The following is a 24,590-nucleotide window of genomic DNA, read 5'->3' on the forward strand; positions in this document are numbered from 1 at the left end:
GGGTTGGTTTGTCCCACATTTGTCCAGGGTTTGTTTGTCCCGCTGAGGCTGCCTGAGGTTTAGTCCTGATCCTGACCCTCACAGCGCCTCCTGCAGGTGTGAGGAGCTGGTCAGACAGCGCCTCCTGCAGGTGTGAGGAGCTGGTCAGACAGCGCCTCCTGCAGGTGTGAGGAGCTGGTCAGACAGCGCCTCCTGGTGTTGGAGCGCTGCTGATGTCGGGGATCTGGTCAGTGAATGTCTGGTTCATCCACTGACCATCTGGAAACTGAGCGGCTGCAGAATGAGGCTGCGACGACGAGGCGGACGACGGCTCTGGAACAAAAGAGTCACAAGCATTTTAGAAACGCTTTGTCCCTCTGGGGGGCGCGGTCTTTACCTGTCACTGTGGGGGGTGTGGTCTTTACCTGTCCCTGTGGGGGGTGTGGTCTTTACCTGTCCCTGTGGGGTGTGTGGTCTTTACCTGTCCCTGTGGGGGGCGCAGTCTTTACCTGTCCCTGTGGGGGGCGCAGTCTTTACCTGTCCCTGTGGGGGGCGCAGTCTTCACCCGTCCCTCTGGGGGGCGCGGTCTTTACCCGTCCCTCTGGGGGGCGCGGTCTTTACCTGTCCCTCTGGGGGGCGCGGTCTTTACCTGTCCCTGTGGGGGGTGTGGTCTTTACCTGTCCCTGTGGGGTGTGTGGTCTTTACCTGTCCCTGTGGGGGGCGCAGTCTTTACCTGTCCCTGTGGGGGGCGCAGTCTTTACCTGTCCCTGTGGGGGGCGCAGTCTTCACCCGTCCCTCTGGGGGGCGCGGTCTTTACCCGTCCCTCTGGGGGGCGCGGTCTTTACCTGTCCCTCTGGGGGGCGCGGTCTTTACCTGTCCCTCTGGGGGGTGTGGTCTTTACCTGTCCCTGTGGGGGGCGCGGTCTTTACCTGTCCCTGTGGGGGGCGCGGTCTTTACCTGTCCCTGTGGGGGGCGCAGTCTTTACCTGTCCCTGTGGGGGGCGCGGTCTTTACCTGTCCCTCTGGGGGGCGCGGTCTTTACCTGTCCCTCTGGGGGGCGCGGTCTTTACCTGTCCCTCCAGTGGGCGCGGTCTTTACCTGTCCCTGTGGGGGGCGCAGTCTTTACCTGTCCCTGTGGGGGGCGCGGTCTTTACCTGTCCCTCTGGGGGGTGCGGTCTTTACCTGTCCCTCTGGGGGGCGCGGTCTTTACCTGTCCCTCTGGGGGGCGCGGTCTTTACCTGTCCCTCCAGTGGGCGCGGTCTTTACCTGTCCCTGTGGGGGGCGCAGTCTTTACCTGTCCCTCTGGGGGGTGTGGTCTTTACCTATCCCTGTGGGGGGCGCGGTCTTTACCTGTCCCTGTGGGGGGTGCGGTCTTTACCTGTCCCTCTGGGGGGTGTGGTCTTTACCTATCCCTGTGGGGGGCGCGGTCTTTACCTGTCCCTGTGGGGGGTGCGGTCTTTACCTGTCCCTGTGGGGGGTGCGGTCTTTACCTGTCCCTGTGGGGGACGCGGTCTTTACCTGTCCCTCCTGTGGGGGACGCGGTCTTTACCTGTCCCTGTGGGGGGTGTGGTCTTTACCTGTCCCTGTGGGGGGCGCGGCCTTTACCTGTCCCAGTGCGCGGCCTTTACCTGTCCCAGTGCGCGGCCTTTACCTGTCCCAGTGCGCGGTCTTTACCTGTCCCAGTGCGCGGTCTTTACCTGTCCCTGTGGGGGGTGCGGTCTTTACCTGTCCCTCTGGGGGGTGTGGCCTTTACCTGTGGTCTTGTTAAACGTGCAGTGACCGTTGCTCAGTCCTCCTTCTCCTCCTGGTCCTCCTCCTGGTCCTCCTTTTCCTCCTCCTTCTCCTGGTCCTCCTTCTCCTGGTCCTCCTTCTCCTGGTCCTCCTTCTCCTGGTCCTCCTTTGCCCTCGCCGTACGCTCCTCCGTACGCGTCCTCGTATCCAGGGTCGTACTGCTCCTCTTTGATGGCCATGCGCTTGGCGTCCTCTGCGGCACAAACACATGTATTTAACACCAGTGACCTTTGACCTGTGACTGGACGGTGAAGAGGTGCTGACCTTTGGCGAGCTGCAGGTTGAAGGAGTAGGTCACTTCCTCCACTTCGCTGCTCTTCCTCTCTCCCTTCAGTTTGTCCCTCAGCTCTCGCAGTTTGATGTAGAAGTGAACTTTGTCCTGAGCTCGCGGAAACTGAGCACAGCGCGCACTAGAGGACGGCATGAGGTACAGCGCCTGGACAAGAGAGGACATCAGCATGTATTCACAGAGCAGACACCAGGGGGCAGCAGCAGCTCATGACACATGTGAGTGTAGTTCACAGAGCAGACACCAGGGGGCAGCAGCAGCTCATGACACATGTGAGTGTAGTTCACAGAGCAGACACCAGGGGGCAGCAGCAGCTCATGACACATGTGAGTGTAGTTCACAGAGCAGACACCAGGGGGCAGCAGCAGCTCATGACACATGTGAGTGTAGTTCACAGAGCAGACACCAGGGGGCAGCAGCTCACCACGTCACACTCCGGGATCTTGTGCGGCTGAAGTCCAAACGTCAGAGTTTTGGGTTTCTTCCCAAAAAGCTCCCGACAAAACATCTCATAAATGCCTGAAGGGAAAAGAGGTCAAACAGAGGTCAGGGGTCAAACAGAGGTCAGGGGTCAAACAGAGGTCAGGGGTCAAACAGAGGTCAGGGGGTGGATCTAAAGTGCAGACTCACATTTCCCGTTGAACACAGCGATCAGAGGCTTGTACTTCTTGAGTTTCTCCACCAGGATGGTCCCTCCTTCTCTCAGCTCTTTACTGAGGACACAACTACTTTAGTACTTTTACACCTGTCTCCTGTCTATGTGTGTATACGTGTGTATATAATGTATATCATGTGTATATCATGTGTATATCATGTATATATCATGTGTATATCGTGTATATAGTGTGTATATAGTGTATATCATGTGTATATCATGTGTATATCATGTGTATATCATGTATATATCATGTATATCATGTGTATCATGTGTATATCATGTATATCATGTGTATATAGTGTATATAATGTATATATCATGTGTATATAATGTATATAATGTATATATCATGTCTATATAATGTATATCATGTCTATATAATGTATATCATGGGTATATAATGTGTATATCATGTGTATATCATGTGTATATCATGTGTATATAATGTGTATATCATATGTATATAATGTATATCATGTGTATATCATGTGTATATAATGTATATCATGTGTATAAAATGTATATATTATGTGTATATAATGTATATATCATGTGTATATAATGTGTATATAATGTTTATCATGTGTATAAAATGTATATCATGTGTATATCATGTATATATTATGTGTATATAATGTATATATCATGTGTATATAATGTATATCATGTGTATATAATGTATATCATGTGTATATCATGTGTATATAATGTATATCATGTGTATATAATGTATATCATGTGTATATCATGTGTATATAATGTATATCATGTGTATATAATGTATATCATGTGTATATCATATGTATATAACGTGTATATAATGTATATATTACCTGCTCAGGTCCTTGCTCCCGGGTGTATATAATGTGTATATTATGTGTATATAATGTATATCATGTGTATATAATGTATATCATATGTATATAAGGTGTATATAATGTATATCATATGTATATAAGGTGTATATAATGTATATAAGGTGTATATAATGTATATAAGGTGTATATAATTTATATAAGGTGTATATTACCTGCTCAGGTCCTTGCTGCCGGGCGTATATAATGTGTATATAATGTATATAAGGCGTATATAATGTATATAAGGTGTATATAATGTATATAAGGCGTATATAATGTATATAAGGTGTATATTACCTGCTCAGGTCCTTGCTGCCGGGCGTATATAATGTATATAAGGTGTATATAATATATATAAGGCGTATATAATGTATATAAGGTGTATATTACCTGCTCAGGTCCTTGCTGCCGGGCGTATATAATGTATATAAGGCGTATATAATGTATATAAGGTGTATATAATGTATATAAGGCGTATATAATGTATATAAGGTGTATATAATGTATATAAGGCGTATATAAGGTGTATATTACCTGCTCAGGTCCTTGCTGCCGGGCGTATATAATGTATATAATATATATAAGGCGTATATAAAGTATATAAGGTGTATATTACCTGCTCAGGTCCTTGCTGCCGGGCGTATATAATGTATATAAGGCGTATATAATGTATATAAGGCGTATATAATGTATATAAGGTGTATATTACCTGCTCAGGTCCTTGCTGCCGGGCGTGGCCCGTGCCACCATGTTGGTGAAGCCCATCTTGTACTTCTGGGGCAGGACAGTGTCGTGAGTGTGATTGAGCTGCTCGTCTGTGAAGCCCGACAGGAACAGACACTTCCCTGAAACACACACCAGCATGACACGCCCCCAACGCACAGGCTCCTCCCTCATAACACCCAGGCTCCTCCCTCATGCCCTCTGATCATGACACGCCCCCAACGCACAGGCTCCTCCCTCATGTCCTCTGATCATGACACGCCCCCAACGCACAGGCTCCTCCCTCATGTCCTCTGATCATGACACGCCCCCAACGCACAGGCTCCTCCCTCATAACACACAGGCTCCACCCTCATGTCCTCTGATCATGACACGCCCCCAACGCACAGGCTCCTCCCTCATGTCCTCTGATCATGACACGCCCCCAACGCACAGGCTCCTCCCTCATGTCCTCTGATCATGACACGCCCCCAACGCACAGGCTCCTCCCTCATAACACACAGGCTCCACCCTCATGTCCGCTGATCATGACACGCCCCCAACGCACAGGCTCCTCCCTCATAACACACAGGCTCCACCCTCATGTCCGCTGATCATGACACGCCCCCAACGCACAGGCTCCTCCCTCATGTCCTCTGATCATGACACGCCCCCAACGCACAGGCTCCTCCCTCATGTCCTCTGATCATGACACGCCCCCAACGCACAGGCTCCTCCCTCATGTCCTCTGATCATGACACGCCCCCAACGCACAGGCTCCTCCCTCATGTCCTCTGATCATGACACGCCCCCAACGCACAGGCTCCTCCCTCATGTCCTCTGATCATGACACGCCCCCAACGCACAGGCTCCTCCCTCATGTCCACCGAGCACCTCTTGAGGAGCAGCAGGAGCTGTAAAACTGACCAGCTCCTCCTCCGCTCCTCCCTCTTCTCTACTGCTCCTCTCCCCCGCTCCTCCTCCTCCCCCCTCCTCTGCTCCTCCTCCTCCCCCCTCCTCTGCTCCTCCTCCTCTGCTCCTCCTCCTCTGCTCCTCCTCCTCTGCTCCTCCTCCTCTGGTTCAAACTCACAGAAGTGATTTCCAGGTCCAGGAAACCATCGTCCGATGAAAGCCGCCATGAGTCCAGGGTTTATGCCGATCTGAAACAGCAATTTACACTTTATTAAAGACCAGCCTTTGCAGAAATGTCCCCTCAGTGGACTAAACCAGGACTAAACCAGGACTAAACCAGGTCTAAACCAGGACTAAACCAGGACTAAACCAGGACTAAACCGGGTCTAAACCAGGACTAAACCAGGACTAAACCAGGACTAAACCGGGTCTAAACCAGGACTAAACCAGGACTAAACCAGGACTAAACCAGGACTAAACCAGGACTAAACCGGGTCTAAACCAGGACTAAACCAGGACTAAACCAGGACTAAACCGGGTCTAAACCAGGACTAAACCAGGACTAAACCAGGACTAAACCAGGACTAAACCGGGTCTAAACCAGGACTAAACCAGGATTAAACCAGGACTAAACCGGGTCTAAACCAGGACTAAACCAGGACTAAACCAGGACTAAACCGGGTCTAAACCAGGACTAAACCAGGACTAAACCGGGTCTAAACCAGGACTAAACCGGGTCTAAACCAGGACTAAACCAGGACTAAACCGGGTCTAAACCAGGACTAAACCAGGACTAAACCAGGACTAAACCAGGACTAAACCAGGACTAAACCGGGTCTAAACCAGGACTAAACCAGGACTAAACCGGGTCTAAACCAGGACTAAACCAGGACTAAACCAGGACTAAACCGGGTCTAAACCAGGACTAAACCAGGACTAAACCAGGACTAAACCAGGACTAAACCCGGCCTAAACCAGGACTAAACCAGGTCTAAACCAGGACTAAACCCGGACTAAACCCGGACTAAACCAGGTCTAAACCCGGACTAAACCCGGACTAAACCCGGACTAAACCCGGTCTAAACCCGGTCTAAACCAGGACTAAACCAGGACTAAACCCGGACTAAACCCGGACTAAACCAGGTCTAAACCAGGACTAAACCCAGACTAAACCCGGACTAAACCCAGTCTAAACCCGGTCTAAACCAGGACTAAACCCAGACTAAACCCGGACTAAACCAGGACTAAACCCGGACTAAACCCAGTCTAAACCCAGTCCAAACCAGGACTAAACCCGGACTAAACCCGGACTAAACCAGGACTAAACCCAGACTAAACCCAGACTAAACCCGGACTAAACCAGGACTAAACCAGGACTAAACCCGGTCTAAACCCGGTCTAAACCCGTACTAAACCCGGTCTAAACCCGGTCTAAACCCGGACTAAACCCGGACTAAACCCGGTCTAAACCCGGTCTAAACCCGGTCTAAACCCGGACTAAACCCGGTCTAAACCCGGTCTAAACCCGGTCTAAACCCGGACTAAACCAGGTCTAAACCTTGACTAAACCAGGTCTAAACCAGGTCTAAACCTTGACTAAACCCGGTCTAAACCCGGTGTAAACCCGGTGTAAACCCGGTGTAAACCCGGACTCACGATGACGTAGTCCAGGTTGTAGTCCAGCAGGTCGGGCAGAGTCTTCTTCATCACTTCTTCCTCGGACATTCCTTTGAAACGATCCACTTTCCTTCTCACTTTCTTGGGACTTTCGTCCACGGCGTTTCCTTCGGCTCCTTCTTCCGCCGCCTTCGCCTTCTTGGGTTTGGGACCTGGTTTGGCCTTGGGAGCGCTCGGGTCTTTGGGGGGTTTAGGAGCCTTAGGAGCCTTAGGAGCCTTAGGAACCTTAGGAATCTTGGGAGGCTTGGGTTCTTTGGGTTCTTTGGGCTGAGCCGGGCGGCCGCGCTTCTTCGGAGGAGCTGGAGGAGAAAAGAACATGCTTTTTATCTTCAGCACCTTCTCCACCTCCACAGCAGGAGGTGGGACGTCCCACGTCTACGTTAAAACCCTGTGACTGTGGCTAACAAGCACGAGCATGCTAACACGAGCATGCTAACAAGCACGAGCATGCTAACAAGCACGAGCATGCTAACAGTAACATGCTAACATGAGCATGCTAACAGTAACATGCTCACACAAGCATGCTAACAAGCACGAGTATGCTAACAGTAACATGCTAACATGAGCATGCTAACAGTAACATGCTAACAGTAACATGCTAACATGAGCATGCTAACAGTAACATGCTAACACAAGCGTGCTAACAAACCCTTTATATTGAGACAGATAAAGTGCTGTAGCCAAAGGTTCTTCAGACATTTAAAGCTGTAAAATGTGAGACAGATTCGACTCCGACGATGTTCAAATGTAAAAACACTTTTCTTTAGCTGGACACGTGACCGACACGGACACGTGACCGAGGATTTTAGTTGCACTCTTTTTATGTCTTAAACTGTTTTGTGATGTGAGTGCATGTTCTTCCTGTTGTGAACCAGCAGCTCACACTTTGACTGAAGTAAACACAGCTACAGACACAGCCACAGCTACAGCGCTACAACTACAGCGCTACAGACACAGACACAGCGCTACAGACACAGCCACAGCTACAGCGCTACAACTACAGCGCTACAGACACAGACACAGCGCTACAGACACAGCCACAGCTACAGCGCTACAACTACAGCGCTACAGACACAGACACAGCTACAGCGCTACAACTACAGCGCTACAGACACAGACACAGCTACAGCGCTACAACTACAGCGCTACAGACACAGACACAGCGCTACAGACACAGCGCTACAGACACAGCGCTACAGACACAGCGCTACAGACACAGCGCTACAGACACAGCGCTACAGACACAGCGCTACAGACACAGCGCTACAGCAGCCACAGCCACTGCCACAGCCACAACTCCAGTTTAGACTCGCGAGACTCTGAGGTGTCCAGCTCTAAACTTAGACATGACACGGGTCAGAACTGGACAATAAAGAGTCCTGTCCAGCTTCACAGACGTATGACGGGCCCCGGGCCCAAAAGGGGCCCACAGAGCTCAGTTCTTGGCCCTAATCTTTTTACTTGATATTTAAACACATAGATCAACTACAAAAGACAGAACTGTTCACTTTTATGACACAACAAAATACTTTAATCAGGTCATAAACTAAAATAGGTTAAAACTCGTGCAGTGTCATGGATCTTACGTTTGCTGATGTCTGCTGCCCCCTGCTGCTCCGGAGGCACCGGGACGTTCTGGTTCTGGAGGTTCTTATGGTTCTGCGGGTTCTGCGGGTGAAGCGGAGGCGGCTGCTCCACGCTGCTCTGAGCACTGGCCATGGCGCCCTCTGTGGGGGGGTAAGAGTAGTGCTGGTGGTAGCCGGAGTATTGAGCCTGCAGCGCGTGGAACTGTTGCGTCTGATGGATCCTGGAACACAGAAGCGTCCCAACGTTAGAACAGCCAAAGGAACAAAGAGGAGTTTACAACACAGGACTCTAAGGTCTCTACAGTCTCTAGAGTCCTCACTTTAGAGACTTCAGAGACGCACAGGTCAGAATAATGGATGTTATGTGAGTGAGCTCAACATAAAGATGAAAAGTGTTGGATAATAACTGTAAAAACGCTGATGGTTTCATGATCCAGAGCCTGTAAGACGCTTAGAGGCAGGTCACGGCTGCCCTGGGGCACGCCACACTCTCACGCGGGAGAGTGTTTTGCCCGAGGACACGACAGCGCCGACCGAGCAGAGCCTGAACGTGTCGTAGAGACGTGGACACATGAAATAAACCTTCAGCTCGTTTCAAAACTGAGAGGACGAAACGGCAAAAAATTGTGACTTGGGAAAACAAAAGAGTGAAACGATGAGACGTCGCACATGATTCAACTCTGGGCATGTTTTTGTTAGAATTTCACTTGTTGTTGTTGTTGTTTGTGAAGCAGCTTTAGGTAGATGGATCTGGTTTGCACTCACCACTGCTGGATGTAGTCCGGAGACACAGGCATCGCGGCCGGAGACCTGTCGTCCATCGCGGCTCAGACTTTAAATACATTTCACAGTCAATTCAGGCTCAACCGGGGGATTTAGGATTAGAATTCAAGATTGAGTTTGTAACCGCTCAAAGTGAAGGCATGTGCCGCAGTGAACCACACACGGATGGAAACGAGCGTCCACACAAACAAATCAAATCAGGAGAGATGACGGGTGACGTTTATCATCCGGAATATTGATGTAAAAGCCTCTGATAAAAGACTTATTGTCCCTTATTCTGACGGCGATGTTTGGATTATAACGGTCGGTCCGGATGTCCAGAATAAAATGAAAAGTCTAGAATGAGCTGGTGAAGGAGCCTAAAGAGCATAAAGTGAGATGTCAAGTCTTTGAAACGAACCATAAGAAGTAACTCGGACTTTCCAGGTTAGAAATGTCATTGTGTTTTGTTTAATCAGTGGTGAAGTGTGTAATCCACCTGCAGATAAAAGACTGTGCAGTAACTGTGCAGTAACTGTGCAGTAACGTAACTGTGCAGTAACTGTGTCACTCTGATGTCACTCACACGTGTTAATCCAGTTCCTGCATCACATTATGTTCCACTGAGACGAACATTTACAGCGTTTTGTGTCTGAAACCCGCTGCATCGTGTGAATCACGGAGGGACGTGTTGTTAAAGTTGCAGCTTTGGGCCTCGTGCTACAATAAAATCATTATTTCTCATGTGAACGACGTTGCATCAGGTTTAAAGAACACGCCTGTTATAATAATCATGTTATAATAAAGAGTATACAAGTGCAAAAGCAGGAGAGTGTTTCTCTAAAGCGCTGTGTCCATGTTTAAATGCCCCAATCATTGTTAACTATGGGCTAGTAACAATGCTAACAATTAAAAGAGCTCACAAAACGGGCACAATTCGCTTTAAAAGACGCACTTTGAACGTCCCGCATCGCACTGTCGTCACGCAGAACACACACACAAAATGTACCGCTTTTGTTCCTGCAATAGTTGTAAAAGTGTCATTTTATGCGCGGTTGCTAAGTGCTAGCCTCGGTTAGCCCCGGCCCCTTGCTAGCCGCTGAGCTAGCTTAGCATGGATGAATGAACTCGCCGCGTTCCGCACAAAGTCCCGCGCGGGACCGGCTCGCGGGGCCGCGGGGAGTGAAGCGGGGCCGTACCTGCGGGAGGAGGGCGGACACGCGGCGGGATCGGTGCGAAAAGGACTTTATTCTTCCATTTGTGTCCGAAGCTCAGGGCGACAACAAAGACATGACAAACTCAACTCTGACACGGGGCGAGCCACGCGCGCGGCGCGGGGGAGCGGGACTAAACACCGACTAAACACCGACTAAACACGACACGCGCGCAAAGAGTCACCTCTAAGTCCATTTACTCTCTGTATTTACGCCTCTAAGACGCGCGTGTCAGGACGTGATGATATAAGTCATGTTTATAATGAAGCAGAAGTGTAAAGTCCAGAGGAAACTCCCCCGCGCGCGCGCGATGGTCCGCTCCACGTTTAAACACTCCATTCTGATTGGCTCAGAGGCTTTCCATTGAAACTCACAGAAAGTCGTTCTATTTCGACTTTTGTTCATTTATAACGACTTATAACGACTTATAAAGACGTGAATCAAACAACTCTGGAATAAACAGTGACATAAAGTACATTTGTAATAACGACAATGTAATAAGCGTTTGATCAGTTTTAATCAATTCATAGAAATGACATTAACATAATTTTAAATAGAAAAGTGACATTGATTTTGTGTATCATTCACAATGGTCCTGGTTTAGTCTCTGGTTTAGTCTCTGGTTTAGTCTCTGGTTTAGTCCCTGGTTTAGTCTCTGGTTTAGTCTCTGGTTTAGTCCCTGGTTTAGTCTCTGGTTTAGTCTCTGGTTTAGTCCCTGGTTTAGTCCCTGGTTTAGTCCCTGGTTTAGTCTCTGGTTTAGTCTCTGGTTTAGTCCCTGGTTTAGTCCCTGGTTTAGTCCCTGGTTTAGTCTCTGGTTTAGTCTCTGGTTTAGTCCCTGGTTTAGTCCCTGGTTTAGTCTCTGGTTTAGTCTCTGGTTTAGTCCCTGGTTTAGTCCCTGGTTTAGTCCTGGTTTAGTCCTGGTTTAGTCCTGGTTTAGTCTCTGGTTTAGTCCCTGGTTTAGTCCCTGGTTTAGTCCCTGGTTTAGTCCTGGTTTAGTCCTGGTTTAGTCTCTGGTTTAGTCCCTGGTTTAGTCCCTGGTTTAGTCCCTGGTTTAGTCCTGGTTTAGTCCCTGGTTTAGTCCCTGGTTTAGTCCCTGGTTTAGTCCTGGTTTAGTCCCTGGTTTAGTCCTGGTTTTAGCTGCGTTCACACTTGGTTCCTTTGAGCCAACTCGACTTCTGATGTGGACTTGGTTCGGTTCTAGTCCTGGTTTAATCCTGAGAGTTCATGACAGAAACACAAATCTCTTCAGGAAATGTCCGTGCGACAGTTCTGACCCGACGGTTCTGACCCGACGGTTCTGACCCGACGGTTCTGACCCGACGGTTCTGACCCGACGGTTCTGACCCGACGGTTCTGACCCGACGGTTCCATCTGAAGCGGCTCAATGACCACGTCCGCCCCGTCCTCCGCCCCGTCCTCCGCCCCGTCCTCCGCCCCGTCCTCCGCCCCGTCCTCCGCCCCGTCCTCCGCCCCGCCCTCCGCCCCGCCCTCCGCCCCGCCCTCCGCCCCGTCCCGTCACGTCCTTCGTCGTGTTGAGATCAGAACATTCAAATATAAAATAATAAATATGGTTTTGAAAACAGTAATTGAAAAAATAAACTTCCTCTTCTCAAGGTTCCATCTTCATCCGTCCTGTAAAAACACGAGTGTTAGTTTCACCTGAGTTCCTGTCACATGTGTGTGTTAGTTTCACCAGAGTTCCTGTCATGAGTGTTAGTTTCACCAGAGTTCCTGTCATGTGTGTGTTAGTTTCACCAGAGTTCCTGTCATGAGTGTTAGTTTCACCAGAGTTCCTGTCATGAGTGTTAGTTTCACCAGAGTTCCTGTCACATGTGTGTGTTAGTTTCACCAGAGTTCCTGTCATGAGTGTTAGTTTCACCAGAGTTCCTGTCATGGGTGTTAGTTTCACCAGAGTTCCTGTCACATGTGTGTGTTAGTTTCACCAGAGTTCCTGTCATGAGTGTTAGTTTCACCAGAGTTCCTGTCATGTGTGTGTTAGTTTCACCAGAGTTCCTGTCATGAGTGTTAGTTTCACCAGAGTTCCTGTCATGTGTGTGTTAGTTTCACCAGAGTTCCTGTCATGAGTGTTAGTTTCACCAGAGTTCCTGTCATGAGTGTTAGTTTCACCAGAGTTCCTGTCATGAGTGTTAGTTTCACCAGAGTTCCTGTCATGAGTGTTAGTTTCACCAGAGTTCCTGTCATGAGTGTTAGTTTCACCAGAGTTCCTGTCATGAGTGTTAGTTTCACCAGAGTTCCTGTCATGAGTGTTAGTTTCACCAGAGTTCCTGTCATGAGTGTTAGTTTCACCAGAGTTCCTGTCATGAGTGTTAGTTTCACCAGAGTTCCTGTCATGAGTGTTAGTTTCACCAGAGTTCCTGTCATGAGTGTTAGTTTCACCAGAGTTCCTGTCATGAGTGTTAGTTTCACCAGAGTTCCTGTCATGAGTGTTAGTTTCACCTGTGGTTCAGGTTTTGCCTCGGTGTTAGTTTCAGATGAAACTCCAGCACAGTTCTCGTACTCCGGATCCTCCTGTTCCTCTTTGATTGACAGGCGCTTTGCGTCCTCTGCAGCGACAGAAGCACAAAGTGTTCAAGGTTTGGTTCAGTTTCAATTGAAAAGGTTTTTAGGAGATGAAAAAGTCTCTGAAGCAATAAAACATCAAAATGTCACATAAGAACCTAAAATGAATGAAGCATTTTGAGGGTTTTTAAATTATAAATGCTTTTGTTAAACCCGTTACCCTCCGCCTCTTTGGCCCGGCGCACACCGGTCAGACACCACGGTCAGACCGGCGCACACCGGTCAGACCGGCGCACACCGGTCAGACCCAAATGTCATTGCTTATTAAAAGAGGATCTTACGTTCCACATGTGAGTGTGATGCAGCATCAGAAGGGCGACCCTAACCCAGTCAAATGGCCCAGCAGTTTCAGGAACCGTGGCAGTGCCATATAGCCATGGCTAATCCTAACCCTGACTCTGACCCTGACCCTGACCCTGACCCTGACCTTAACCTTAACCCGAACCCTAACCCTGACCCTGACCTTAACGCGCGGTCAAATAGCGCAGCAGAGCAGAGTTTGGTCTCTGTAGACGCTCCCTTAATGTAAAGCTTAGGCCTTCTAGTTTCTGCAGATGTGCACATGACACTGTGACACTGTCAAAAACATGTAATGGTCCTGAGCAGGACATACTTCATTGTGTTTATGCTGTTCACTGCACATGCTGTCGTCATGACAACAACTGTGTAACATTTCACATCTCTGGAACAGAAGCATTTTGGTGCTTTGACCTTTTTGTATCAAAAAGTATATTCAAGTGATCCAAATATGTGCCAAACTGTTTTATTACAGTTTGAGCTCCTCTATGATCATAAAACATACATGTTGATGTTGTGTAGAACCACTAATACTATTATAACTGCTAAAAACAATGTATGTGAAAATGTGTCAATGAGTTTACCATGAATTTCCCATATAGAGGTGGAAGAAAATAATTATAATATTTTTATTTTATTTTAGTATTGGTATAATAAAACATATATCTAACAAAATGTGCGTCCCAAAGGCTAATACAATCAGAAAACGTGATGCGTCAAATCTAGTCCCTCCTGTCCAAAAATCTAGGCTCTGACGCTCATTACGCACGAGAATACAGAGGATTCTGTGTGAAGAAAGCCTTAGTCCCCCCACCATTCTAAAGCTTGGCTCATTGGCTAGAATAATATGTCAACGTCCCCTACGTCACTGTTAGCATTAGCTAAGGGCTAAAAACAAAGATGGACGCGCGCGCCGGAAGCGCCGCTTTTTTGTTGTTGCGGAGGCTGTAAAAGTCGTGGATGGTCTCATTCTGTAGGAAACAGTCTGAGGAAGAGATCGATGCAGAACATGATCTTATAAGTCAAACAGGTCGTTTGTTATGGACGAGCCTTAAGCCTGATATCGTCATACGAAGAAAACTTTGTTTACTTGACAATATCTGGAAATGTGAAAACGTCAGTAAAAATACAAGTGTATATTGTTGTTCTTTATGAACAGACTGACACAAGGATGAACAGAATTAAAGCCGTTTCCTTCGTCATAAACACAAACAGGAGTTTGTCAAAGTTGAGACTTTCTCACAAACTATTGCCAATTGCTTCTTGGGGCAAATTATTCAATGTAAATCAATGACATATTTGTTTTGTTGAGAAAATAATCTTTAAAATGATGTATAACTTGTATTGACCACGGAAATAAAAGTGATGATGTAAGAGAATATTTGAGATATAGAAAATGCTGGTCCGCCACAGGAGGATGTAACGGGTTCAAACATTCACAATATAATGTATATATTTCACTGGAGAAACTGGATTAACTTCAGAATGTCACAAAAGCTTCTTCATCTCCAGAAACACAGACTTCATGAGGTTCAGGGTCAAACCTTTGGCGAGCTGAAGGTCAAAGGTGTAGCGCGTCTCCTCCACCTCGCCGCGCTGCCCCGCCCCCTTCAGCCCGTCCCTCAGCTCCTTCAGTTTGATGTAGAAGTGAACTTTGTCCTGAGCCCGAGGAAACTGAGCACAGCGCGGACTAGAGGACGGCATGAGGAAGCACACCTGAAAGAACGCACAGAAGCACACTCATGAGGAAGCACACTCATGAGGAAGCACACTCATGAGGAAGCACACTCATGAGGAAGCACACCTGAAAGAACGCACAGAAGTACACTCATGAGGACGCACACTCATGAGGAAGCACACTCATGAGGAAGCACACTCATGAGGAAGCACACTCATGAGGAAGCACACCTGAAAGAACGCACAGAAGTACACTCATGATCGTGTACGTCATGTGATGTACAGTGACGAGCGCCGCTACCGCACGCTAACAACCATGAAAACATCACCTCATCATCTAATGTGAATGTAAACATGTAACTGTGTGATGTAAACATGTAACTGTGTGATGTAAACATGTAACTGTGTGATGTAAACATGTAAATGTGTGATGTAAACATGTAACTGTGTGATGTAAACATGTAAATGTGTGATGTAAACATGTAAATGTGTGATGTAAACATGTAAATGTGTGATGTAAACATGTAAATGTGTGATGTAAACGTGTAAATGTGTGATGTAAACGTGTAACTGTGTGATGTAAACGTGTAAATGTGTGATGTAAACGTGTAACTGTGTGATGTAAACGTGTAACTGTGTGATGTAAACATGTAACTGTGTGATGTAAACATGTAAACATGTAACTGTGTGATGTAAACGTGTAACTGTGTGATGTAAACGTGTAACTGTGTGATGTAAACGTGTAACTGTGTGATGTAAACGTGTAACTGTGTGATGTAAACGTGTAACTGTGTGATGTAAACGTGTAACTGTGTGATGTAAACGTGTAACTGTGTGATGTAAACGTGTAACTGTGTGATGTAAACATGTAACTGTGTGATGTAAACATGTAAATGTGTGATGTAAACATGTAACTGTGTGATGTAAACATGTAACTGTGTGATGTAAACATGTAACTATGTGATGTAAACATGTAAATGTGTGATGTAAACATGTAAATGTGTGATGTAAACATGTAAATGTGTGATGTAAACATGTAAATGTGTGATGTAAACATGTAACTGTGTGATGTAAACATGTAACTGTGTGATGTAAACATGTAACTGTGTGATGTAAACATGTAACTGTGTGATGTAAACATGTAACTATGTGATGTAAACATGTAACTGTGATGTAAACATGTAAATGTGTGATGTAAACATGTAACTGTGTGATGTAAACATGTAACTGTGTGATGTAAACATGTAACTGTGTGATGTAAACATGTAAATGTGTGATGTAAACGTGTAACTGTGTGATGTAAACGTGTAACTGTGTGATGTAAACGTGTAACTGTGTGATGTAAACATGTAACTGTGTGATGTAAACATGTAACTGTGTGATGTAAACATGTAACTGTGTGATGTAAACGTGTAACTGTGTGATGTAAACGTGTAACTGTGTGATGTAAACATGTAACTGTGTGATGTAAACATGTAAATGTGTGATGTAAACGTGTAACTGTGTGATGTAAACGTGTAACTGTGTGATGTAAACATGTAACTGTGTGATGTAAACATGTAAATGTGTGATGTAAACATGTAACTGTGTGATGTAAACATGTAACTGTGTGATGTAAACATGTAAATGTGTGATGTAAACATGTAAATGTGTGATGTAAACATGTAAATGTGTGATGTAAACGTGTAACTGTGTGATGTAAACGTGTAAATGTGTGATGTAAACGTGTAACTGTGTGATGTAAACATGTAACTGTGTGATGTAAACATGTAACTGTGTGATGTAAACGTGTAAATGTGTGATGTAAACATGTAACTGTGTGATGTAAACGTGTAACTGTGTGATGTAAACATGTAACTGTGTGATGTAAACATGTAAATGTGTGATGTAAACATGTAACTGTGTGATGTAAACATGTAACTGTGTGATGTAAACATGTAACTATGTGATGTAAACATGTAACTGTGATGTAAACATGTAAATGTGTGATGTAAACATGTAAATGTGTGATGTAAACATGTAAATGTGTGATGTAAACATGTAACTGTGTGATGTAAACATGTAACTGTGTGATGTAAACATGTAACTGTGATGTAAACATGTAACTGTGTGATGTAAACATGTAAATGTGTGATGTAAACGTGTAACTGTGTGATGTAAACATGTAACTGTGTGATGTAAACATGTAAATGTGTGATGTAAACATGTAAATGTGTGATGTAAACATGTAACTGTGTGATGTAAACATGTAAATGTGTGATGTAAACATGTAACTGTGTGATGTAAACATGTAAATGTGTGATGTAAACATGTAACTGTGTGATGTAAACATGTAAATGTGTGATGTAAACATGTAACTGTGTGATGTAAACATGTAAATGTGTGATGTAAACATGTAAATGTGTGATGTAAACATGTAACTGTGTGATGTAAACATGTAAATGTGTGATGTAAACATGTAAATGTGTGATGTAAACATGTAAATGTGTGATGTAAACATGTAAATGTAAGATTGAAGCGTCACCGTTTCAGTTTCAGGGATCTTGTACGGCTGAAGTCCAAACTCCAGGTTTTTGGCTTTGACTCCAAACGTCTCTTTACAGAAGATCTCGTAGATGCCTGAACACAATCATAAACCATATGACACAAGCATAAACCATGTGACACAAGCATAAACCATGTGACACAATCATAAACCATGTGACACAAGCATAAACCATGTGACACAATCATAAACCATGTGACACAAGCATAAACCATGTGACACAAGCATAAACCATGTGACACAATCATAAACCATGTGACACAAGCATAAACCATGTGACACAAGCATAAACCATGTGACACAATCATAAACCATGTGACACAATCATAAACCATGTGCCACAAGCATAAACCATGTGACACAAGCATAAACCATGTGACACAATCATAAACCATATGACACAAGCATAAACCATGTGACACAAGCATAAACCATGTGACACAAGCATAAACCATGTGACACAAGCATAAACCATGTGACACAAGCATAAACCATGTGACACAAGCATAAACCATGTGACACAAGCATAAACCATGTGACACAATCATAAACCATGTGACACAAGCATAAACCATGTGACCTTCACCTTTGCCGTTGAAGGCTGCGATGAGCGGCTTGTACTTCTGCAGTTTCTCCAGCAGACGTTTCCCTCCTTCTCGGATCTCTTTACTGTCAGAAACAAAACGGACAAAATACTATTAAAAACAATCAAATAAAATACAAAAGACATGTTATGGCTGTGTCACCACCAGGGGGAGCAGAGTGTGAAGAGACATGTGAAGAACAATGCCAGAGAATCAGGCTAGCAATGCTACACAGCTAGCAGCTACCTGCTAGCAGCTACCAGATAGCAGCTACCTGCTAGCAGCTACCTGCTAGCAGCTACCAGATAGCAGCTACCTGCTAGCAGCTACCAGATAGCAGCTACCTGCTAGCAGCTACCAGATAGCTGCTAGCAGATAGCAGCTACCAGGTAGACCGGACCTGGACCAGGACCAGGACCAGGACCAGGACCAGGACCAGGACCAGGACTTATCTGCTAGCAGCTACCTGCTAGCAGCTACCTGCTAGCAGCTATCTGGTAGCTGCTATCTGCTAGCAGCTATCTGGTAGCTGCTAGCAGGTAGCTGCTATCTGGTAGCTGCTAGCAGGTAGCTGCTAGCAGATAAGTCCTGGTCCTGGTCCTGGTCCTGGTCCTGGTCCTGGTCCAGGTCCGGTCCTGGTTCAGTACCTGCTCAGGTCTTTACTTCCTGGTGTAGTTCTCTCCACGATGTTGGTGAAGCCGATGCTGTATTTCTGAGGCAAACTCACGTCATCGAGATAATTCAGCTGTTTCTCTGTGAAGCCCGAGAGGAAGAGACACTTCCCTGAGAAGAGAACCAGAGACCTGTTAAGTCCTGGTTTAGTCCTGGTTCAGTCCTGGTTCAGTCCTGGTTTAGTCCTGGTTTAGTCCTGGTTTAGACCTGGTTCAGACCTGGTTCAGAACTGGTTTAGTCCTGGTTCAGAACTGGTTTAGTCCTGGTTTAGTCCTGGTTTAGTCCTGGTTCAGTCCTGGTTCAGTCCTGGTTCAGTCCTGGTTCAGTCCTGGTTCAGTCCTGGTTTAGTCCTGGTTTAGTCCTGGTTTAGTCCTGGTTTAGTCCTGGTTCAGACCTGGTTTAGTCCTGGTTTAGTCCTGGTTCAGACCTGGTTCAGACCTGGTTTAGTCCTGGTTTAGTCCTGGTTTAGTCCTGGTTTAGTCCTGGTTCAGACCTGGTTCAGACCTGGTTCAGACCTGGTTCAGACCTGGTTCAGACCTGGTTTAGACCTGGTTTAGTCCTGGTTCAGACCTGGTTCAGTCCTGGTTCAGTCCTGGTTCAGTCCTGGTTTAGTCCTGGTTCAGACCTGGTTTAGACCTGGTTTAGTCCTGGTTCAGACCTGGTTCAGACCTGGTTCAGACCTGGTTCAGACCTGGTTTAGACCTGGTTTAGTCCTGGTTCAGACCTGGTTCAGTCCTGGTTCAGTCCTGGTTCAGTCCTGGTTTAGTCCTGGTTCAGTCCTGGTTTAGACCTGGTTTAGACCTGGTTCAGACCTGGTTCAGACCTGGTTCAGACCTGGTTCAGACCTGGTTTAGGTCTGGTTTAGGTCTGGTTTAGGTCTGGTTTAGGTCTGGTTTAGACCTGGTTCAGACCTGGTTCAGACCTGGTTTAGACCTGGTTCAGACCTGGTTCAGACCTGGTTCAGACCTGGTTTAGTCCTGGTTTAGTCCTGGTTTAGACCTGGTTCAGACCTGGTTCAGACCTGGTTTAGTCCTGGTTTAGACCTGGTTCAGACCTGGTTTAGACCTGGTTCAGACCTGGTTTAGACCTGGTTCAGACCTGGTTCAGACCTGGTTCAGACCTGGTTCAGACCTGGTTTAGGTCTGGTTTAGACCTGGTTTAGTCCTGGTTTAGACCTGGTTTAGACCTGGTTCAGACCTGGTTTAGACCTGGTTCAGACCTGGTTCAGACCTGGTTCAGACCTGGTTTAGACCTGGTTCAGACCTGGTTCAGTCCTGGTTTAGTCCTGGTTTAGACCTGGTTTAGTCCTGGTTTAGACCTGGTTTAGGTCTGGTTTAGGTCTGGTTCAGACCTGGTTTAGTCCTGGTTTAGTCCTGGTTTAGACCTGGTTTAGACCTGGTTTAGACCTGGTTCAGACCTGGTTTAGACCTGGTTCAGACCTGGTTCAGTCCTGGTTCAGTCCTGGTTTAGTCCTGGTTTAGACCTGGTTTAGTCCTGGTTTAGACCTGGTTCAGACCTGGTTTAGTCCTGGTTTAGACCTGGTTTAGACCTGGTTTAGACCTGGTTCAGACCTGGTTCAGACCTGGTTTAGACCTGGTTTAGGTCTGGTTTAGACCTGGTTTAGACCTGGTTCAGACCTGGTTTAGACCTGGTTCAGACCTGGTTCAGTCCTGGTTCAGTCCTGGTTTAGTCCTGGTTTAGACCTGGTTTAGTCCTGGTTTAGACCTGGTTCAGACCTGGTTTAGTCCTGGTTTAGACCTGGTTTAGACCTGGTTTAGACCTGGTTCAGACCTGGTTCAGACCTGGTTTAGACCTGGTTTAGTCCTGGTTTAGTCCTGGTTTAGACCTGGTTTAGACCTGGTTTAGACCTGGTTTAGACCTGGTTCAGACCTGGTTCAGACCTGGTTTAGACCTGGTTTAGGTCTGGTTTAGACTCACAGAAGTGGTTGCCGGGGCTTGGATAGTGATGTCCTTTAAACGCAGACAGTAAACCAGGATTAATCCCGATCTGAAACAGAAGAAACACGACTCCATCAGACGTCGCTGTAAAATCGCTGGCGTTTCTCGTGCGTCTGACACTCACGATGAGGATGTCCAGCTTTTCCTCGATGACGTCGGGCAGAGTGCGTGACATCACTTCCTCCGCAGACAAACCGTCGAATCGGTTCAGGTTTCGTTTCTTTCTCTGCGTTTCCTTTTCGTCCGAAGCATCAGCAGAATCCAGCGTCTTTTTACTCGGACGGCCGCGTTTCTTTTTCTCTGAATAGAAAACAGAAATGGATTGAGTTTATTTTTCCTCACAAAGCCTCCCGTTTGAAGGCAGCTTCTCACCTGGAGTGGCGCTCGGTTCGTCCTCTTCATATTCTCTTTTCACTTGTTGTGGGTTGAATCTGGGCTGAACGCTCGGATAAAACTCTTCATGTCGTTGATAATTATCATACACACTGTACTCCACGTCCTGCTGCTGGTCCTGGTCCAGATCGTGAAGGTTCCGGTCCAAATCGTGAAGGTTCCGGTCCAGATCGTGAAGGTTCTGGGGCAAATCATGTCGGTTCTGGGGCAGATCGTGAAGGTTCTGGTGCAGATCGTGATGGTTCTGGGGCAGATCGTGATGGTTCTGGTGCAGATCGTGATGGTTCTGGGGCAGATCGTGATGGTTCTGGGGCAGATCGTGATGGTTCTGGGGCAGATCGTGATGGTTCTGGGGCAGATCGTGATGGTTCTGGGGCAGATCGTGTTGGTTCTGGTGTAAACTGTGTTGGTTCTGGGGCAGATCGTGATGGTTCTGGGGCAGATCGTGTTGGTTCTGGTGTAAACTGTGTTGGTTCTGGTGTAAACTGTGTTGGTTCTGGTGTAAACTGTGTTGGTTCTGGTGTAGACTGTGTTGGTTCTGGTGTAGACTGTGTTGGTTCTGGTTCTGTGGATATGAATACTGTGGGAAATACAGTGAGTGATTTGGTCCGCTTTGGTACGGTGCGTCCTGATACTCGCCGCTGGACCGGGACACGTTCTGGTGATAGTTCTGGTGATGGTTCTGGTGATGGTTTGGGTAAAAGTGTGCGTTTTCTCTGTAAAATCCCTGTTCGTTTGGGTCGTTCGGGTCGGCGTGAGAGAAAGGAGCAAAAGGAGGAACGTGTCCAGAGTCCGGAGGCGGCTGAGAAGAACTCCTGGAAATAAACCAAATATGGAATACAGTTTCAGATAAAGCAATAATACACAAGCGTGAAAATGTTAACGCCACAATGAATTCAGCAGGTTTTAATGATCAACTAAACAAACACTTTAAGAAGTAAATAAAGCCAATAAAGCTTTCCACAACTCACTAGAGCCGACATTTCATCACAACTATAAAACATATTTCTGCGTTTATATAAGATATTTAATTTTCTGTAAATAATTTCAAGACACATCAGAGTCAGGTCCAATTAAAACTGGTCTTTGCCGTTTTTCTAGAACAACAAACATAGAAATCCCGTGTGTAAAACGCGAATAAACGTGTCAAACTAAAAGATCGCCGCGCACAAACCTGTCAAACATTGTGCAGCGCTGTTTTGGTGCAGTTTGTGGAGGATTTTGGGGGAAGGGACGAAAACAAAGCCATTTAAAACCTCCACTTCCTGTTTGCGCCACGGCCTCTGTCGCCCTCTGTGGTCAGGAGAAGAACTGCAGCAACGGACGCGGCACTTCACGTTCTTCTGTGCAGTGAAACGGAAATAAACGTACGTACGTATCTGCGTATTGGAAATATTAGTTGTGTATAAAGTGTTAAAACTTCAAATTACGTTAAATATGTTGTTATAATATCGTTTTCCCTAAAACGGCGAAAGTTTGCGTTTTGTTACGAGAAATTCACTCTAATCCAAACACTAAATCACTTCATATTGATATAAAACAAGTCAAACTTTCAGTGACACGAAACTAAAACTAATTCACGTCCGATAAACCCAGAATTAAAGTGTAATTCTGAGCTGTGTTTAGGTTTTTATCGTTTCGAGAGTTGTGCGGAGTGAGACCTCTTGTGTTAAACTGCTGCTCTTTGGTCGCGCATCGGCGCAGAGATATGACGTAAACAAGGTGAGTTTTGTGCTTTTACTCTCAATATTTCGTCTTTAAATCTTACAAAGCGCAAACTGACAAACCCGGAAGCCGTTTGTGACGTGTTGATCACGTGGAAAGAAGGAAAACGTGTTGAATGTGATGTTTTTGACGCGTGTCTTCGTCAGTTCTGCTGTAACACATAAAGATGCTTCATGTCACTTTTCTCCGAGGTCATTACTTTGTCTGTTCCACGCTTTGGTTTTCATCGTACATCACTTGCATTTATCACATTCTAGCTGTTTTACGGCTCTAAAATACCTTAAATAATCATAAATTCCTCCTGAGAGTGGTTTCGCCTCGCCACAGATCTGACCTGTAACCGTCCCCTGCTCGTCTCCATGGAGACGTGGGGCTGGAATGCACTAAATATGAAACACGTTGAAAACATCAACATGAACGTGTCGCAGAAACAAGTTTAATTTCTCTGAACAAACAACTTCTCTTAGTGACGTTTCAGCTTTAACGTGCAATAACTGTAGCTCCTGCTCCTGCTCCTCCTCCCCCTCCTCCTCCACCTCCTCTTCCTCCCCCTCCACCTCCTCCTCCTCTTCCTCCCCCTCCTCCTGCTCCTCCCCCTCCTCCACCTGCTCCTGCTCCTCCTCCTGCTCTTCCTCCCCCTCCTCCTCCACCTCCTCTTCCTCCCCCTCCACCTGCACCTCCTCTTCCTCCCCCTCCACCTCCTCCTCCTCAGATGCCTGCAGGAGTGTCCTGGCCTCGTTACATGAGGATGTTCGTGGCGAGCGTTCTCTCCATGTTTGCTGGAGCTCAGATGGTTCATCAGTATTACCTGCCGGACCTGGTGAGATGGAACCTTCTGGAACCTTCTGTCCAAACCTCCTCTTCATTTGCACGTTTGACCCTTTGTCTTGGTTCCAGAGCGTTCCGGAGGTTCCTCCTAAACCTGGAGAGCTGAGGACGGAGCTGAGAGGATACAAACTGAGAGAGGAGGCTCGAGTGGCTCTGGAGAAGATCAAGAACCAGCAGAAAGTGGAATAAAGCCCACTGAAAACACCACACAGCAGAGAAGGAACCTGAAGGAACCTGAAGGAACCTGAAGGAACCTGAAGGAACCTGCCTCAGAGGAACACGGAGAACATCCACTGACCTCCAGGTGAATATTGTGATAAGCGTAACACGTTCTCCTCGTCCTGGACCGGCTGAAGGAGCTGCAGAAGGTTCTCCTGGTTCTCCTTCAGCTCCTGGTGAACTCTGACCTTCTGAAAGTCCATGTGACACAAACACATTGAACATCTTTATCTTTGGACGTTGATGATGTTGTTCTTATTTATTCTGGGATCGTTCCACGTTTAATAAACTGAAGATCACGTTCTAAACAGTGAACTTCACTGGTTTTATTGCAGTTTTGACCTTCATTAAGTTGTGTGTTTATGGTAATTTATCAAATATATGTCCAATAAAATTATATCATTTAATTTTGTCACTTTTTAATTCAAGTTTTCAGGTTTAAAGTTCGATCATGTTATTTACACACGACATGCAGTGCCATGTTCCGCCGCCAGAGGGCGGTGTGTTATCATGGTTTAAATAATGGGAGTTTGTCTTGTGACGTAACCATGACGTCAGCGGTATTAAAGCGGAGGTTCTAGAACGTGACTTTGGCTCCTTCAGTGAAGTCGTCTTCTTCTGGACCTGGACCGGACACGCCTCCTGAAGATCACGTGCTTACGGGCCTCGTTTGCCTTTAGCCGTC

The 24,590-nt window shown here is 46.5% G+C and overlaps 3 protein-coding genes across 3 annotated transcripts; 1 reads left to right on the forward strand and 2 right to left on the reverse strand.

The window, feature by feature from the left end:
* Window positions 1–131: 131 nt before the first annotated feature.
* On the reverse strand, window positions 132–10,432 carry LOC140349174 (G/T mismatch-specific thymine DNA glycosylase-like). The gene is made up of 11 exons (XM_072435415.1): window positions 10,412–10,432; window positions 9,216–9,282; window positions 8,451–8,671; window positions 6,844–7,163; window positions 5,366–5,435; window positions 4,283–4,418; window positions 2,689–2,771; window positions 2,483–2,577; window positions 2,034–2,205; window positions 1,732–1,962; window positions 132–312 (listed from the first exon to the last, which is right to left on the reverse strand). The coding sequence occupies exons 2-11, from the start codon at window positions 9,269–9,271 to the stop codon at window positions 179–181; spliced, it is 1,518 nt and encodes a 505-aa protein (XP_072291516.1). The 5' UTR covers window positions 9,272–9,282; window positions 10,412–10,432; the 3' UTR covers window positions 132–178.
* On the forward strand, window positions 1,774–24,247 carry uqcc6 (ubiquinol-cytochrome c reductase complex assembly factor 6). Its single transcript, XM_072435418.1, has 3 exons — window positions 1,774–1,791; window positions 23,557–23,678; window positions 23,756–24,247. Exons 2-3 carry the CDS (start codon window positions 23,571–23,573, stop codon window positions 23,873–23,875), a joined length of 228 nt encoding a protein of 75 aa, XP_072291519.1. The 5' UTR covers window positions 1,774–1,791; window positions 23,557–23,570; the 3' UTR covers window positions 23,876–24,247.
* Window positions 11,995–22,433, reverse strand: LOC140349328 (uncharacterized). The gene is made up of 10 exons (XM_072435622.1): window positions 22,308–22,433; window positions 21,113–21,948; window positions 20,865–21,040; window positions 20,720–20,789; window positions 18,757–18,892; window positions 18,112–18,194; window positions 17,505–17,599; window positions 14,848–15,019; window positions 12,884–12,990; window positions 11,995–12,058 (listed from the first exon to the last, which is right to left on the reverse strand). Exons 1-10 carry the CDS (start codon window positions 22,316–22,318, stop codon window positions 12,050–12,052), a joined length of 1,695 nt encoding a protein of 564 aa, XP_072291723.1. The 5' UTR covers window positions 22,319–22,433; the 3' UTR covers window positions 11,995–12,049.
* Window positions 24,248–24,590: the final 343 nt, after the last annotated feature.

This window comes from Eucyclogobius newberryi, unplaced genomic scaffold, assembly GCF_026437365.1.
Source record: "Eucyclogobius newberryi isolate DKJ021-1_F unplaced genomic scaffold, fEucNew1.0.hap1 SCAF_7, whole genome shotgun sequence".
NCBI classification, from domain to species: Eukaryota; Metazoa; Chordata; class Actinopteri; order Gobiiformes; family Gobiidae; genus Eucyclogobius; species Eucyclogobius newberryi.

Excerpts from the sequence above, each read along its gene's own strand:
- LOC140349328 (XM_072435622.1), bottom strand. Across the intron at positions 20,790-20,864 it reads AAAAGCTGGACATCCTCATC|ATCGGGATTAATCCTGGTTT; the intron begins GTGAGTGTCAGA and ends CTTCTGTTTCAG. Across the intron at positions 12,991-14,847 it reads TGACCTTCAGCTCGCCAAAG|AGGACGCAAAGCGCCTGTCA; the intron begins GTTTGACCCTGA and ends CTGTCGCTGCAG.
- LOC140349174 (XM_072435415.1), bottom strand. The coding sequence starts at position 9,271 with ATGGACGACAGGTCTCCGGCCGCGATGCCTGTGTCTCCGGACTACATC. Across the intron at positions 8,672-9,215 it reads CCGGACTACATCCAGCAGTG|GATCCATCAGACGCAACAGT; the intron begins GTGAGTGCAAAC and ends TCTGTGTTCCAG. Across the intron at positions 5,436-6,843 it reads ACAACCTGGACTACGTCATC|ATCGGCATAAACCCTGGACT; the intron begins GTGAGTCCGGGT and ends TTGCTGTTTCAG.
- uqcc6 (XM_072435418.1), top strand. The coding sequence starts at position 23,571 with ATGCCTGCAGGAGTGTCCTGGCCTCGTTACATGAGGATGTTCGTGGCG. Across the intron at positions 23,679-23,755 it reads AGTATTACCTGCCGGACCTG|AGCGTTCCGGAGGTTCCTCC; the intron begins GTGAGATGGAAC and ends TCTTGGTTCCAG.